The 15336-nt window shown below is 37.6% G+C and overlaps 1 protein-coding gene across 2 annotated transcripts in view; it reads right to left on the bottom strand.

Annotated features, from left to right (window-relative positions):
• Positions 1-12618, bottom strand: part of DRAM1 (DNA damage regulated autophagy modulator 1) — a 31423-nt gene extending 18805 nt beyond the window's left edge. The window contains exons 1-2 of one of the 2 annotated variants that reach the window (XM_032221795.1): positions 11646-12618; positions 3565-3632 (exon numbers count right to left, since the gene is read on the bottom strand). In XM_032221795.1, coding sequence (XP_032077686.1) covers positions 3565-3632; positions 11646-11899 — 322 coding nt within the window. In that variant the 5' untranslated portion in view covers positions 11900-12618. The remainder of the gene's footprint in view (positions 1-3564; positions 3633-11645) is intronic. The other variant, XM_032221794.1, reaches the window with a different exon arrangement.
• Between the last annotated feature and the right edge of the window lie 2718 nt (positions 12619-15336).

Below are 15336 nucleotides of genomic sequence, written 5' to 3'. Positions count from 1 at the left end.
GCCAGCTGGTCTTCACACACGCATGCATGCCAGAAACCGGAAGACCAGGTGACTGGTGTGCATGCACACACCAGAAACTAGAAACTCAGCCTCCTGGCACGTACATGCAAACCAGGGAACTGCTCTTCTGGTTTCTGGTGCTCCCCCCTCCCACTCGCTCCCATTTTGGCTTTTAGTGCCGAAAAGGTTCGCCAACACTGTCCTATAAGAAGTAATGGGTATGTTTAACATACAGAACAGAAAACTAAAAAGAAATATGATAGCAGTCTCCAACTGTTGTGAAATACAAAAGAGAATGGATTAATTCTCCACGGCCCCAGAACACAGAACCAGAACCAATGGTTAAAACTACAAATTATGGTCAGGCAAGATATCAGAAATAACTTTTGATTTTACAAGCAAGCACCTTGTGAAGTCTACCACTATGTTGATTTTCCTTTGCTGAAAGTCTTCAATCCGAGGCTGAATGTTTGTCTATTGAAGATGATTTACTGAATCTTACACTGGCAGGGGGTTGGTCTGAATTATCTCTAACATTCCTTCCAGCTATGTAATTCTAAAAGATCTACTTACACAACTAGAATTTTTCTCTATTGCAAAAGCAGTAGATAACAAGAAAGAGAAAAATAGTAATCATACCACAATAAAAGAAACCTCCTTCACTATCAGATAATCAGCAGAGCTGAGGCTAGAAAATGATGCTTCTTTATTGCAGATCTCTTGCAAAATACTTTACCACTACAGATTAGATTTCTACTACTACAGATTAGATTGCTCCAATTCAGCTTTTTGTAGCAAGTTAAAAATTGAGTTTTTCCATTTTAATTTACCTAATTTAGACAGTACAGTACTGCAGAATTGTTTATGTGCTCCTATTTTAAAATACTTAATTTTGTGGTGACTGTTTTGTTATTTTTGCTTAATTGGATGTTTTTCTCTGTAAACAAATAAAAGTCATATGACTGTAAAAAATAAAATGATTTAAAAACAAATAGTTTCACAGAGCAAAATATGGATCAAGGAGAAAAGGTAGCAGAGACAGACTGAATACGCAGAAGGAAATATACTGCAGTGGAAAAAGCAGTCCTTAAGTATCCTCTCATAAAACACCCAGGCCTTTAAAATAAGGACAAACTTAGAGCACAGAAAAAAAACGGGCTAAAATAACAGATGAAGATGATACAGAACTGTGGTGATTTAACCTATTCTGACTTGGTGTCACTTATTTAGAACCAATCATGTCCTTTTCTAAGACATAACACATAGGACATATGAAAATAGTTTATCCGTATGTAAATACTACACAAATGAAAATAACACACAAATACTTATAATGAAGTCTGTCTTCTTGTATTCCATCTAGAATATTTCAAAGTCCAGCTATGAAATTCAATAGCCTACCTTCTATAGTAGAAATCTCAATGAAGACTGTTTCTCTATACACATCATTATAAATGTAAATAATATTTTACAGAGTAACATCAAATGTTAAATAGTTTATCAGTATGTAAATACTACACAAATGAAAACAACACACAAATACTTATAACGAAGCCTGTCTTCTTGTATTCCATCTAGAATATTTCAAAGTCCAGCTATGAAATTCAATAGCCTACCTTCTATAGTAGAAATCCCAATGAAGACTGTTTCTCTATACACATCATTATAAATGTAAATAATATTTTACAGAGTAACATCAAATGTCGTTAGTAAAAGCTACTCTAAGCAGAGAATATAGACCCTGCTTCAGATCAAGCAACATAATTCAACATGTCCACAGGAGCAAGCAGAAGCAACATGAGCTGTTTGCTTGAGCTGATGATAGATCATAACCTTATTCCTATGAATATTACAAATTAAAACTATGGTCATTAGAAATTATTGTATAACTTATTTGAACATTGCCCATATTTCAAAGCTGTCATCATATTTAATTAATCACACACCCACCTTTAAAAAAATAACAAATTGCTACTTTAAAAACTTGCATGAAATTGTTTAACAGTGAATAATCCTAAATATACATTATAAAGAATACTAATTTATTCCATTTTGTACATTTAGGACAAGGATGCCTGTGATTGATCAAATGGGTAGTCAAGATATACAGCCATGATTCACAATCAAGATTTATTAGATGATTTTCAAGTACAGGTAATCCTCAACTTACGACCATAATTGAGCCCAAAATTTATGTTGCTAAGGAAGAAATTTGTGAAGTGAGTTTTGCCCTATTTTATGAATTTTCTTACCCCATTTGTTAAGTGGATTCTCAGTGCATTCACTGCATTCTTAAATTAGTAACAAGGTTTTTAAGTGAAACTGGTTTCCCCATTGATTTTGCTTGTCAAAAGGTCGCAAAAAGGGATCATAAGGCTCTGGGACAATGCAACCAACATGTGAGTTAGTTGTCAGGTATCCAAAATGTAAATCACATGACCATGGGAATGCTCCAATGGTCATGAGGACTAGTCGTATATCTTTTTGTTAGTTAACAACAGAAAAGAATCCTTATAAAAGTCAGATTGTTATGCAAACTTGGTATGTTCCATTTGCATAGGTGTTTTTCAGATGAGGCATTTACTCTGCAACTCAGCCTTCCTCACACACATAACTGGTATGGATGAAACAGATGTTGTCTGCCATTTGCAATCCGCCTGTACTAAGGAAGTTCAGCACCTTTGACAAAGTATTTCAAATGAAACACTTCGATTGTAAACACTCCAAATTCTATACAGTTATGAAGATGTGATTTTGTTATCATCATGACTTATTTACTTTTTATACATCTTCCTACGAAGTTTAATACATCTTCCTAAGCTTGAAAGTACACAGCTTGTTTGAACTCATTTCTATAGAAGTTCTTGTTTTTAACCTACGTGCTCTACTTCTTCTTTTTGAGTTACTCTGATTATGGAATATAGAAAGCTTATTTTACTCCAAGTCAATATACTGTATGACATTTGTAAAGTGTGTGTGTGTGTGTGTGTGTGTGTGTGTATGTATGTATGTGTGTGTTTGTGTGTGTGTATGTATGTGTGTGTTTGTGTCTGTGTGTACGTGTACGTGTACATGTGTATGTTCCATAACTCTGGAATGCTTTGAGCAATTTCAACCAAACTTGGTACACAGATGACTTACTCTCTGGAAACAAATACTATGGGGGGTAAGACTGCTAACATGCCTCTTGGGGCAGTGGGGGGGGGGTTCTGTTAAGATACAGCTTGTGCCTTAAATGGCTTGTACTGTACTACCGTAAAATGGCTTCTACTGTACAGCACAGTGGAGCTGCCATGGTAATGGCTTCACAGTACTCCACAAGGGGGCTCACTCTGATAAGGGGGGAAGTCCAACATTAGAAATTACATTTGGTCCAGACATTTTCCCCCTATAAATAAATACCCAGACAATACCGGGTTATTGGCTAGTTATGTATAAATGAATTAGTTTGAGTATAAATCCAGGTGCTCATGCCACATCCATCTGGAGACAGGATTGTTATAAATATGTAATCATTACATCTCTTAAATATAATTTAACAAATAAGTATAAATAGCTACATACCTAAGAATGCAGAAACATTAATCATAAATCCAAAGATACCGCTTTCTGGAGGTTTTGCTCCTGTATCACTAGCACAAATGATAAAAATGACAACAGTTAATATACAAATAGTACATTTAGAGTAAGATCTTTCACAAATCAAAATTGACTCCTGGAAACTACATACTCCTATATACATCTAATTAAATTGATAATGATATAACTCAGAGAAAGGGATAATTTCTATGATCATTTGTGAGAAATGTCACAAAAAATAAGTGCTTAATAACCTAGGTGCTTGTAATTCAAAACAATTCTCATCCATCATCTGAAATGCAGGCCAGAGGTTGCAATCTGATCCTATGCATATGTACTTGGATGGATATTTACTTTTCTCAATTGATCTAACTTCCTAGAAAGGCTGTTCTGATACGCACTCATTTGAAATGTTGAAGTACATTAATATAATTATAATTTTAAGCATTAAAAACTAACAAAAATAAGTCCTGTTCTTTTTTTCAAAATGGGTGGATCATTAAAAATGATAACGCAATAGATTCCAATCCTGAAATATGAATGAAATTATTGAAATGACAAGCAATATTTCACTAATTACATTTCATTTCATTCATTCAATTTCTATAGCTGCCCCACTCAACTAAGTGACTCTGGGCAGATTACAATATACTGTTGGGCACGGCTAAGAGATGGTTAAATCTATGCTTTGACAGTTTTAATGTAGTGGCTTTAATTCCATCTCCTACATTTCTGAGCTAACAAGTGGGGATGCCAAAATCAGCATGCCAAATAGCCACCTGGTATTTGGTTTACAGTTCCATTCTATGTGCCATGTTTCTTCCAAAATAAGACTGGGTCTTGTATTAATTTTTGCTCCAAAAGACACGTTAGGGCTTATTTTCCAGTTAGGTCTTATTTTGGGGAAAATATGGCACTAAATGCATCCTTCTGGCTGACAATCTTAACTGGAGCTTATTTTGGGGGTAGACAAGCATCCTTAAAAATCATAGTAGGGCTTATTTTCCAGTTGAATCTTATTTTAGGAGAAACATGGAATGACACTACATATTCAGTCCCAAATACATAAAGCAAATCCCAGAAAATATGTTCACTTATTTTTTTCATTTCTACGTGATTCTCATAGCATTTAATTCCATCTGTTAGAAATTAAGACTTACCATGAACAGATATCTAATGTTAAAAATCTCAGTTATACGTACTATTATTTTTTTTGTAAAAACCAACAGATATCTTCATCCTGTGTTATTTTCATAATCTAATAATATACATGCCAATACGTCTGTCATTCTTTCCATTCCCTCCCTCCAAAACAAGGCAAAACTAATTTATTTAGTGCGTACCATTCCGTGACTGCTCTGAAGTAAAATACACCCAATTTTCCTGTCACATGTAGTTTGATCTCAAACAGAAATAACAGAAAATCGGCCTCTGCGAATCATCAGCTGAATTCCCTCAATATTTATGGCAATGAAATATTAATTTTGTTCATATAACTTTCAAAAATACTTTGTTAATTATCTCACTATTTAGTTGGAAATAAGCTTTGAGAACCAAAGCTCCAAGTGAAACACTCAACAAATATGAAGTACTTTTCCAACTAAAGACTGATATCACCTAAATACTATACTGAACTGTGATCACTTCAAAACCTTTAAGAGCTCTATGTAAGATGAGAATGGAATCTGTTGAACCTGTGATCAAAGTACAATTGGAATATTTTCTGGAACACTTAATGTTACAAGTGCACTGCAAATAATTAAAATTGTTCATTTGTCCATTCATTTGTATTAGATTTAGAAGAAACATTATTAAATGTTATTAAAAATTAAATATTAAATGCATGTTATTAATTTCAGTGCTAACTGTTAAAATATAGATCAGTCATGAAGGAAAAATATACTTTTATTCTGCAACATGGGTCTCAATTAATCTTGGATCTGGCACATACAGAATCTATTTTTACTGCAGAGTTGATGAGATGTGATTTTAAGAGGGACGACATTTACACCTGTCTTTGTCAGATCAATTTCTATGAATGTGACCACTAAGAGTTGACATTAGCCATTCAAAAAAGACAATCAACAAGCCAAAAAATGGAGCAAAGAACACCTTCATATAAGCAATCAACACCCAGATTAACATTAGACCAACAATCAAGAGGCAAACAATATCCCAATCAATCCTGAGCTACAAACATTCTCATGTATCTTAATCACTTTGGAACAAGATGTCCAAAGATTTCAAAATAAATAACACAAATTCTTAGAAAAGGGAGTTCACTGCAACTATATGCAGAAATAAAGGGTTTGTGTTTTGTTTTTTCTTAGAACTTATTACTATCAGAAGAATAGGAGCAACTAATGACCACTAAAAGTATATGCAAATACATTTTTCTTCTGCTATGTCTGCATTTTGATGGGTTTAAGTCCCTTAGCAAAAACAGCCACTGCCTAAGACAAAACACTCCACCCACCATAGATGCTGCTTAATGTCTTTAGTTGGGAAAAATCCAAGGTTGTTTTTACAGTGTAAACCAGCCATTGTCACTATGATGAACAGAGGGAAAGAATAAGGCTTGAGTAACTACTAGATGGCAGCAAAGAGCTGGTTTTTCTGCATTGTTTTACTATCATGTAGTGGTGTTCCAGATATATCAGTCCAGTCCAGACATGATATACCTGAACAAAGGCAAATATAGGTGTTCCAGGGTAATATTGCAGGATCCAATCTGACTTGGTCACTGGGACCAGTCACCCATCTCCAAAGAACTTCTCAATCTCCTGGATGTGTGCATAAGGGGCCCATTTACCAGGCTTCAATCAGAAGTGCTGATTTACCACTAGCTTACCAGGTACTAAAAAGGGACGCGGTGGCTCAGTGGCTAAGATACTCAACTTGTCAATCAGAAAGGTCGGCAGTTTGGTGGTTCGAATCCCTAGCACTGTGTAATGAAGTGAGCTCACGTTGCTTGTCCCAGTTTCTGCCAACCTAGCAGTTTGAAAGCACATAAAAATGCAAGTAGAAAAATAGGGACCACCTTAGGTGGGAAGGTAACACTGTTCCGTGCACCTTTGGTGTTTAGTCATGCCGGCCACATGACCACGGAGACGTCTTCGGACAGCAGTGGCTCTTCAGCTTTAAAACAGAGATAAGCATCACCCTCTAGAGTCGGAAACGACTAGCACATATGTGCGAGGGGAAACTTTACCTTTTACCTTTACCAGGTACTTAAGAGCCAAGGGCCCAGCAGCACAAAGAAACAACAATCAAGAACTTAATACCCCACTAATAAGGCAATCAACTACTAAAAGCCACAGGCACCATATACATACATTCAGTCGTGGGATTCAAATAATTTAACAACCGGTTCTCTGCCCTAATAATTTCTTCCAACAACCAGTTCATGAAACTGCTCAGAAACTTAGCAAGTGATGCAAACTGGCTGAATCTCATACAAGCCATAGAACACACAATTTGGGGATTTAAAAATTCCCTGAGGATTGGCTCCAGCTTGAATCTGAAAGCTTGGAAGAACAAATCTCTTGTCCTGGTGAAAGATTCAGATTGGATCCTGCATGATATACTCGATGTAATAAAATATAGTGTTCATTCTGCGTATATTTGTTAAATTAGGCTATCTTTCTAGTTGTTTGAGAACACTAATCAAATGAAGATTAAACGTAATTTCAATTATACATAACAGAGAGAATCACTACTGCATTGAAAATACTTTAGCTTACTTCTAGAACATATACTTAGCATTGTATCTGTGAACTTTAGAACGAAAGGCCTCTCAACTCCAATATATACAAAGAGCAGAATGAAATCATTAAATAAGCTGTTATTAGTTTGGATTGCAATTGGAATGTGTCCCGGAAAAAGAAAGTGTGGGCAAGGATTAACCCTGCTTCTCCAACCTGATCTTGTTCAGATATATTGGGGCTATAACTATCAGAATTTCAATTTCAGTTGTTATTAATTATCCTGAGATAATCAGACCTTAATGAGCACTTTCAAAAGGATTTTTATTCAGCCCTGTCATTATATTTCTGTTTGTTTCCAGCCCAAAAGAATGATTTAAGGAAATTACAAGAATGTAATTTCTTCTTCTTAAATCAGAAGAATGATTTAAGGAAATTTAAGTAAAGGGACTTGGGACTGTATCTGACTATGTAGGATAACTCTCTGAAAACTGAACTAATTTTCATATGCTAGGAAAAGCTGGCAAAGCAAAAAAAAAAAAAACTGGTGTAAAAATGGGTCAGAGTTAGATGGGGGTTGCATAGGGGGGGAATAGGGGGAGGAGCCGAAGTCACCACGACACGACGTACGATCTCAATGCTCTGAGATCGCAGTCGACACTTTTGTCTCTGGGTGATCCAAACAGACCTAAACCATCCCATAGAGACAGTGAACAGGAAGAATACATCTTGCTGATCACAGGGACATTGCAAAGTCCCTGATTGATCCAAGAGACGTTTTTCAAGCCGGTGACAAAAAATCCAGCGAAATGGCTGATGAGGTTGGGGTGGCTCCAAAATGGAAGGATACGGAAAGAGAAAGTGTTTTCAGCTGGTGATGAATTTTTACTGTTTTAAAAGTGACTGCCTATAAAAAAACCCTTAAAATTAATTTAAATTGGAGAACAGAAAAAATAAGCGGCAGAATTAAATTTGGACTGGTTTTGAACAGTGGGTTATCTTACTTTTTAAATGCTATCTTTACGGATGGACTTTATGCAAGCATTTTAAAACAAACGGATTAAGTTTCCTTCTTCTATTTTTTTTCCATTATTCTCCATAATCTATGGACTAAAACTTCCTCTTTCATTACTGTGGATGTTTTTTCTAAATCATTTAAGAATCGGACCTTTTTTAAAAAAATGAAATACAAAAAGATAAAGAAGTGGTAACATTCTAACATTGTAATGCTGCTACTCGGAAGCTAGATGTTTGTGTATTGGAAACGAAATACTTCTTTCACTGATTATCCTGGCTTGGCACTTCAAGGACTCACAGCTTGTTTATATAGAGTGATAAGAAGAAGAAAAACACACAGACTGTTCCTTTGAAGTAGATTCTTAACCAGAGAAAGGTTAAATGTTATTGTGATGCTTAATTCTGCTAAAACCTTCTAAACTAGAGAAGCAGTGTTTGTCAGCTGGAAATCATGGTGCAATTTCAACAGCAGAAAGAAGTTTTAAATCTGCAAAAGATATTCTCAGAAATACAGAAATTATCAAATACAAATGAGAGGATAGAGAAGAAGTTGGATTACTTAGTGCATCTAACAATAAAATATGATGGAGAAGTTGAAGATGTTCTTCAAATGGAAAAAGTGGCAGGTAAAATCCAAAAAGTCGAAGAGGAAAATGAATATAAAGAAATTAAAATTGCTGATACTTATGGTGATTGGTTTGTTTCTGAAAATGGAAAGAGTGGAATACTGAAAGAGGAATGAAATGGATGGGAAACTGGGGAGATGGGAAGATACAGAGGAGGAAAAAATAAAAGAATTTATGGACTTAAAGAGAGAAACCTTATTAGCAATAGTTTTGATAACACCACCGACAATCAAAGATAAACAGATTAAGGAAACAGAAGAAGGGCATTGAAATTACATGAGAGATCTTATAAGCAAAGAGTTGCTAAAAGGAGTCCTTACAAAGCTGATTAAGGAGATGATTAGAGGACTGATGCCACAAATGGCAGAAGATAAGACACGGTTTTATTATTGGAAAGATACTGGTTGATAGACGGAAGAGTATAATTTAAAACTAGCTAAATTTAGCTATAGTGATATAGTTACATAAATAATTGATAATGATAATAATGTATACAATGTGTAGTGTTATGATAAGTAATAACTGGATATAAATATTGAATGGCACCCATGAAAGGAAGATTAGAAACCCTTTTGGATTATATATATAGGTTAATAATAATAATAATAATAATAATAATAACAACAACAACAACAACAATAATAATAATAAAGAATTAAGTTAGATTCATTTAAGTCTTGATTACTAGGGGGGAAATAATATGATGCAGGATATAGTCGAATAAAGGAGGGATAATGATAATAACGTATATATTATATGTATGGGTACAATATAAGGAAATGAGATGTAAATTGTAAACAATGATTTGGAAAGAAGGATAGAAAACTTTGTTATTAAATATTATGGATGTTTAGCTAGAATAGGATATAAGGATTTAGTGTCATCAGAGGATTTTAGAAATAGTAAATGAAATGCCAGTATGTGGTTATGTATTAAATCTTTGTATATTTTATGATGAAGGACGTTTAAACAACTATAGTCAAATGAAAATGGAGGTATGATGACGGTAACATGTATAAATATCTGAGTTAAAATACTTGAGTTAATATGAATTATGCTTGATGACTGTGGAAGAGATGCACAAAAGTCTTTTTGTAACCAACTGATACACTTTCTACAGTATGTAAAAAAGGAAGATTTTATGTGTTGTGTTTGTTTTGAAAATTAAAAATAAAAAAAACTTTAATAAAAAATGGGTCAAAGCTAAACGGGGGTTGCAGGGGGGGGAAATCTTCTACTGCTCACAATAAAAGGACTGTTCTATTCTAAACCCTTCTCCTTCTTCCTTCTCAGTCATGAGACCCAGAGTTAAACTGTTTTAAAACATTTGGAAAGAATTCCCAAAGCCCTTATTTCCTTAAGGTTCAAAATTTTTAGACTTTCTACAAGTTACAAGCATCACATTAGTCTTTTTTTAAATTTCATTTGCCTAAGTATCTGAGAACGAGGCACACATAACCGCACCACCTGCTCCAACTCTCTATGACAGGGTTTCTTTCTTTTGCTTGGAAAACAAAATCAGTGGCAATCAGAAAAGCAGCATCCTGCCTTTGGTTTTGTCTCCCTTAGCCCCACAAAACCTCCACAGAACCTTATCTCCTTTTTAGCTCACATTAATTAGAACTGCAGAAAAAACAATTACTACCAAGCTTCCTTCCATTGAGGACCTGTATACTGGACGAGTCAAAAAGAGGGCAGTGAACTTCGCATCCTAGACATATTGTTTCAACTCATACCCTCAAAATGACCCTATAAAGCAGTGTTTTTCAACCACTGTGCCGCGGCACACTAGTGTGCCGTGACATAGTGTAAGGTGTGCCGTGGGAAAAACACTTTATATATAGTCAATATAGGCACAGAGTTAAATTTTTTTAACATTTTCTAATGGTGGTGTGCCTCGTGATTTTTTTTCATGAAAAAAGTGTGCCTTTGCACAAAAAGGTTGAAAAACATTGCTATAGAGCAGGCACACCAGAACAACTAGACACAAGGACAGTTTTTCCCCAAATGCCATCACTCTGCTTAACAACTAATCCCCTCAACGCTGTCAAACTATTTACTAAGTCTGCATTACTATTACTATTACTCTTCTCATGGTTCCTATCACCCATCTCTTCCCACTTATGATTGTATGACTGTAACTTTGTTGCTTGTATCCTAAGGATTTATATTGATTGTTTCCTAATATGATTTGTTTGCTTACTTGTACCCTATGACTATCATTAAGTGTTGTACCTTATGATTGGTGAGGAATGTATCTTTTCTTTTATGTACACAGAGCGCATATGTCCCAAAGACAAATTCCTTCTGTGTCCAATCACACTTGGCCAATAAAGAATTCTACTCTATTCTATTACAGAATCAGCGGACTGAATTAATCTGACTGCCCTTAAGGTGAAATGCAGAAAAGTACAGATCAAGAAGTTCAAGTTGTAGAAGAGTGAAGAGAACATCATGGAGAGCCCTGGGAGGCCTTCAGCCGGGCCACTTTTCCCAAAACAGGACAGGTTACCCATCACACCTCTGCCCCATTCGGGGCAACCGTCAGGATACGAAAGGCTCTCGATGGAGAGCAGGGAAAACTTTATTCCCCTAATGTGATTTTGATGGATTGAAACCCCGACCGCAATTCAGTCTTTCTTCCCCGCGTGGCGCCATCTAGCAAAGTCTTTCCTGCGCGGCGCAGAGGGGGCGCTGTTCTCCTTCCTCTCCTACTCACCTGATGTAGGGGAAAAGCGGCTCCACATGCCCGCTGAGCACGGCGATCGCATAGGAGAGGATGAAGGCGGCCGACGACCAGGAGACCAGGAACGTGGGGATGAAGGCCACGCCTTGTGCGAAGGAGAACATCCTGCAACTCCAGCGGTCACCCCGCGGGAACAACGGCTGCCTTTCCCCGCCAGCAGGCCTGGCGGCGGAGAGGCCGCGCCAGCTCATAGGGGTTGCTAAGAACCTCCAAGCGCCTGAAGTCATAAAAGCGCCTGAAGTCACAAAACTTTTAACTCGGGAGGAGGAGTGGGGAGAAAGGGGGCAGGACACGACCAAGCCGGGTCAGATCGTCCCTTCCAGAAGAGGAAGAAGAGAAACGGCTCCTTTCGGGGGTGGGTGGGGGCGGAAGGCTTCCTCCCCGAGGGCGGTCGAAGCCGCGGAGGTTTCGCTTTTTCTTTCCCCCACCTCGTGCTCGTGCCTCGGGACCTCTCACCCACCAAGGCCACCCACGCGCTTTTCCCTTCCCGTTCAGGTCCCGAAGTCCTTGTGGCGTGCCAGGCAGCCGTCCTCCCGCCCCCGCCTAGCCCTTCTGCTCCGACCTTCCTCGCCTAGAAGCAGAAGCAGAACTGGAAGGGGCCTTGGAGGTCTTCTAGTCCAGCCCCGCCTGCTCAAACAGCAGATCCTAAACCTGCCGGGATGAAGACGGGCTTTCCCGCTTCTTCATCAGCGGCGGGCGCTTCCTTTCTTTCCTCCGAGAAAATTAAGCTTAAATTAAATTTTTGTCTCCTGCCGTGGTAGAAAGCTAGCAGGCGACTTGATCTGTCAGCACAGCACACCCACCTCCCCTCGGGGCAGCCTTAAAGCAGAACTCGGAGGAGCCGCCGTCCCTCCCTAACCAGCTCAGCGAAACGGCTCCCCTCCACCTTCAGCTGACATGGCTCTGGGACGTTGTGCAATGTTGCGAAATAAACCTCCCCTCGCCCGGTACTCCGGCCAAGATAATGACTTCCTTTTTTTGCTTTCGTTTCCCTGTCTTAACACCCTCCTCCTCCTCCGTTCGCTGTGACTTATTTTTGCAGAAAGAGAATTCTCGTGAGCCGCTCCGAGATGACTGTGGTGCTGCTGGCTGAGAAAATATGGTTAAACTACAATTCTCAGAACTTCCAGCCTGAGTGGACAAGAGTGAAAAAATGCTGAAAGCTGAGATTTATAAACATCTAAAAGTACATTGGTGCCCCACCCCCAATTATACTTCTGTAATAGTTCTCAAGATAATCTATTTGTTTCAATTTTAGATCAATTTCCAAAGCTATTACTAAACATAAATATATATACTGAGGCTATATATATATACAGCCCAGGTCGATTCCCAGTAAGGGTATGGCTAGCTGTTGAGAGCTAAATAGCTTGAAATAGATCTATACTAGTCTCCCTTTATTTATTTATCAGCACAAATGCAACACAAATGTAACAAAGGCAACAGTAAAAATAATGGCTTTCTGTCGTGATGGTCTCTTGTGATGAGCCAATAGACAGAGAAAGGAAGCAGTATGCTTCCTCCCATATTTGGGCATACCAGGGGTTGTGACACAATACACACACGCACACACACACATACACATACATACAGCGTGATATTGCCTCAGTCTCAAAGATTTCTTTAATGTCTTTTCAAGAGTTTCTATTAATATTAAAATGATACTCTTTCTGTTCTTCCATCAGCTACCTAATTATGATCTATATGGATGGGGAATTTACAAGTATAATTACAATTGGGGAATAATTATTTCTTCTCTTTATATATGTTATATTACCTGCTGTCACAATTACACAAAACAAATTTGATGATAACATATCTAAGCAATAAGCCACCGTAGTTAAAAGGCTCAATGCTCAGTTCATACTAGCCAAATTCGTTGGCATAAAGCTAATTTTTCAAAGCCTAATTTAGGGCTAGCAGACTAGGGTTCCAGAAATCTGGACAATCACTAGATTATATCAAAGATATACCAAACATCATCTTTGCTGACATTAATTGAACTCTAGGAGCCCTACTTTACCAATTTAAGAATACATTTTCAGGGGAAGAAGCTATAAAGGGAAAGGTTGAGCCTCTTAACTCTGCATACCAATCCCTCTCTAAATGCCCTGTTCCCATAAAATTACTACTTAAAGTTTGCATTCTTACCAAGCTTTTTTTTTTTTTGGGGGGGGGGGGGCAAAGATTAATTTCTTATTCAGAAGGAACAAAATATCAAGAGAAGTTTCAGTGGAAAAAGATCTTCCCTTTCTTTAAAATACATGACATTCCAAAATCACCCTTCTTCAAACATTGCAATTATAAAAAGAAAACTCTCAAAAGTTGATCTCCCTTCTGAAACATACATACCAGTGATGGGATTAAAAATTTTTACTACCGGTTCTGTGAGCATGGCTTAGTGAGCGTGGCAGGGAAAGGATACTGCAAAATCCCCATTTCCTCCCGATCAGCTAGGACTCTGGAGGCAGAGAATAGATGGGGATGGGGCCAGTCAGAGGTGGTATTTACCGGTTCTCCGAACTACTCAAAATTGCCGCTACCGGTTCTCCAGAACTGGTCAGAACCTGCTGAATACCACCTCTGATACATACATGCACAAGGTTGGGAGAGATTTTCCTTCAGAAGAAAGAGAGAAGAAAGCAAGGCTGCAATTGGAAAATAGAGCAAAATTGTGCTATTTCTAAATGTTTAAATAGACTGAATATAAATTTCTTATCTACCATTTTATGTTTTTGATTTGGTAGTTGTATTTATACATGGTTCATCTTGAATCTCATTTCCTCTCTGTCTACCATATCCACTTTTCCTTGGGTCTTCACAAGTAATGTTGGTATAGAATTGGCTGTCCATATTGTTAACAGTAACAATAATTGTTAGCGGTAATAGTACTGCTTTTACTGTAATTCCTTGATATACTAAAATGCCCAGTCTTTAAAAGCATATACTGGTTGATTTTCTCGATGGTTAATGTTATCAAGCTAGCTAGTGGGCAGTCATGAATCAGAAGCTGCAGCACAAACAAGAATGGGTGATTGCACAATTGTGGAATTTCCCCAAACTGATTGTTTCCCACGCAGCATGTTTGGGCACCCCTTGATTTAAAATGATGTGAAGGGAAGTTCCCAATCACAAGAATGTATCTATCAAAAATGGCATTGTCTGCGCTTCATTAACTTTCCAATGTAAGGAAATCTGGCAAGAGATACCAAGGCAAAAACTAGTTCAGAGAAGACAACATAGTCCACACTATGATGGTATGCTTAACTATATATTACTGAAGCAGATAACTGAAGACATCTCTGTAGTCATGTGACCGGCATGACTAAAAGCTGAAGGCGCATGGAACGCTTTACCTTCCCACCAAAGTGGTCCCTATTTTTCTACTTGCATTTTTACATGCTTTCGAACTGCTAGGTTGGCAGAAGTTGGGACAAGTAACGGGAGCTCACTCCATTTCGCAGCACTAGGGATTTGAACCGCTGAACTGCCAACTTTCTGATCAACAAGCTCAGCATCTTAGCCACTGAGCCACCACATCCCTTGAAAATGCAATAGGATTTTTTCTTTTAAAAACAAAACCCTGTTAATAGAACAAGTATTATTGGTAGAAGACAAGTGACAATGATAGAGACTGCTTACTGCCAAAGGGAAAGGAGTAAAT

The sequence above is a fragment of the Thamnophis elegans genome, chromosome 7 (assembly GCF_009769535.1).
Source record: "Thamnophis elegans isolate rThaEle1 chromosome 7, rThaEle1.pri, whole genome shotgun sequence".
NCBI classification, from domain to species: Eukaryota; Metazoa; Chordata; class Lepidosauria; order Squamata; family Colubridae; genus Thamnophis; species Thamnophis elegans.
The sequence above is the reverse complement of the archived record's forward strand: the minus strand, read 5'-3'. Positions and strand labels throughout refer to the sequence as shown.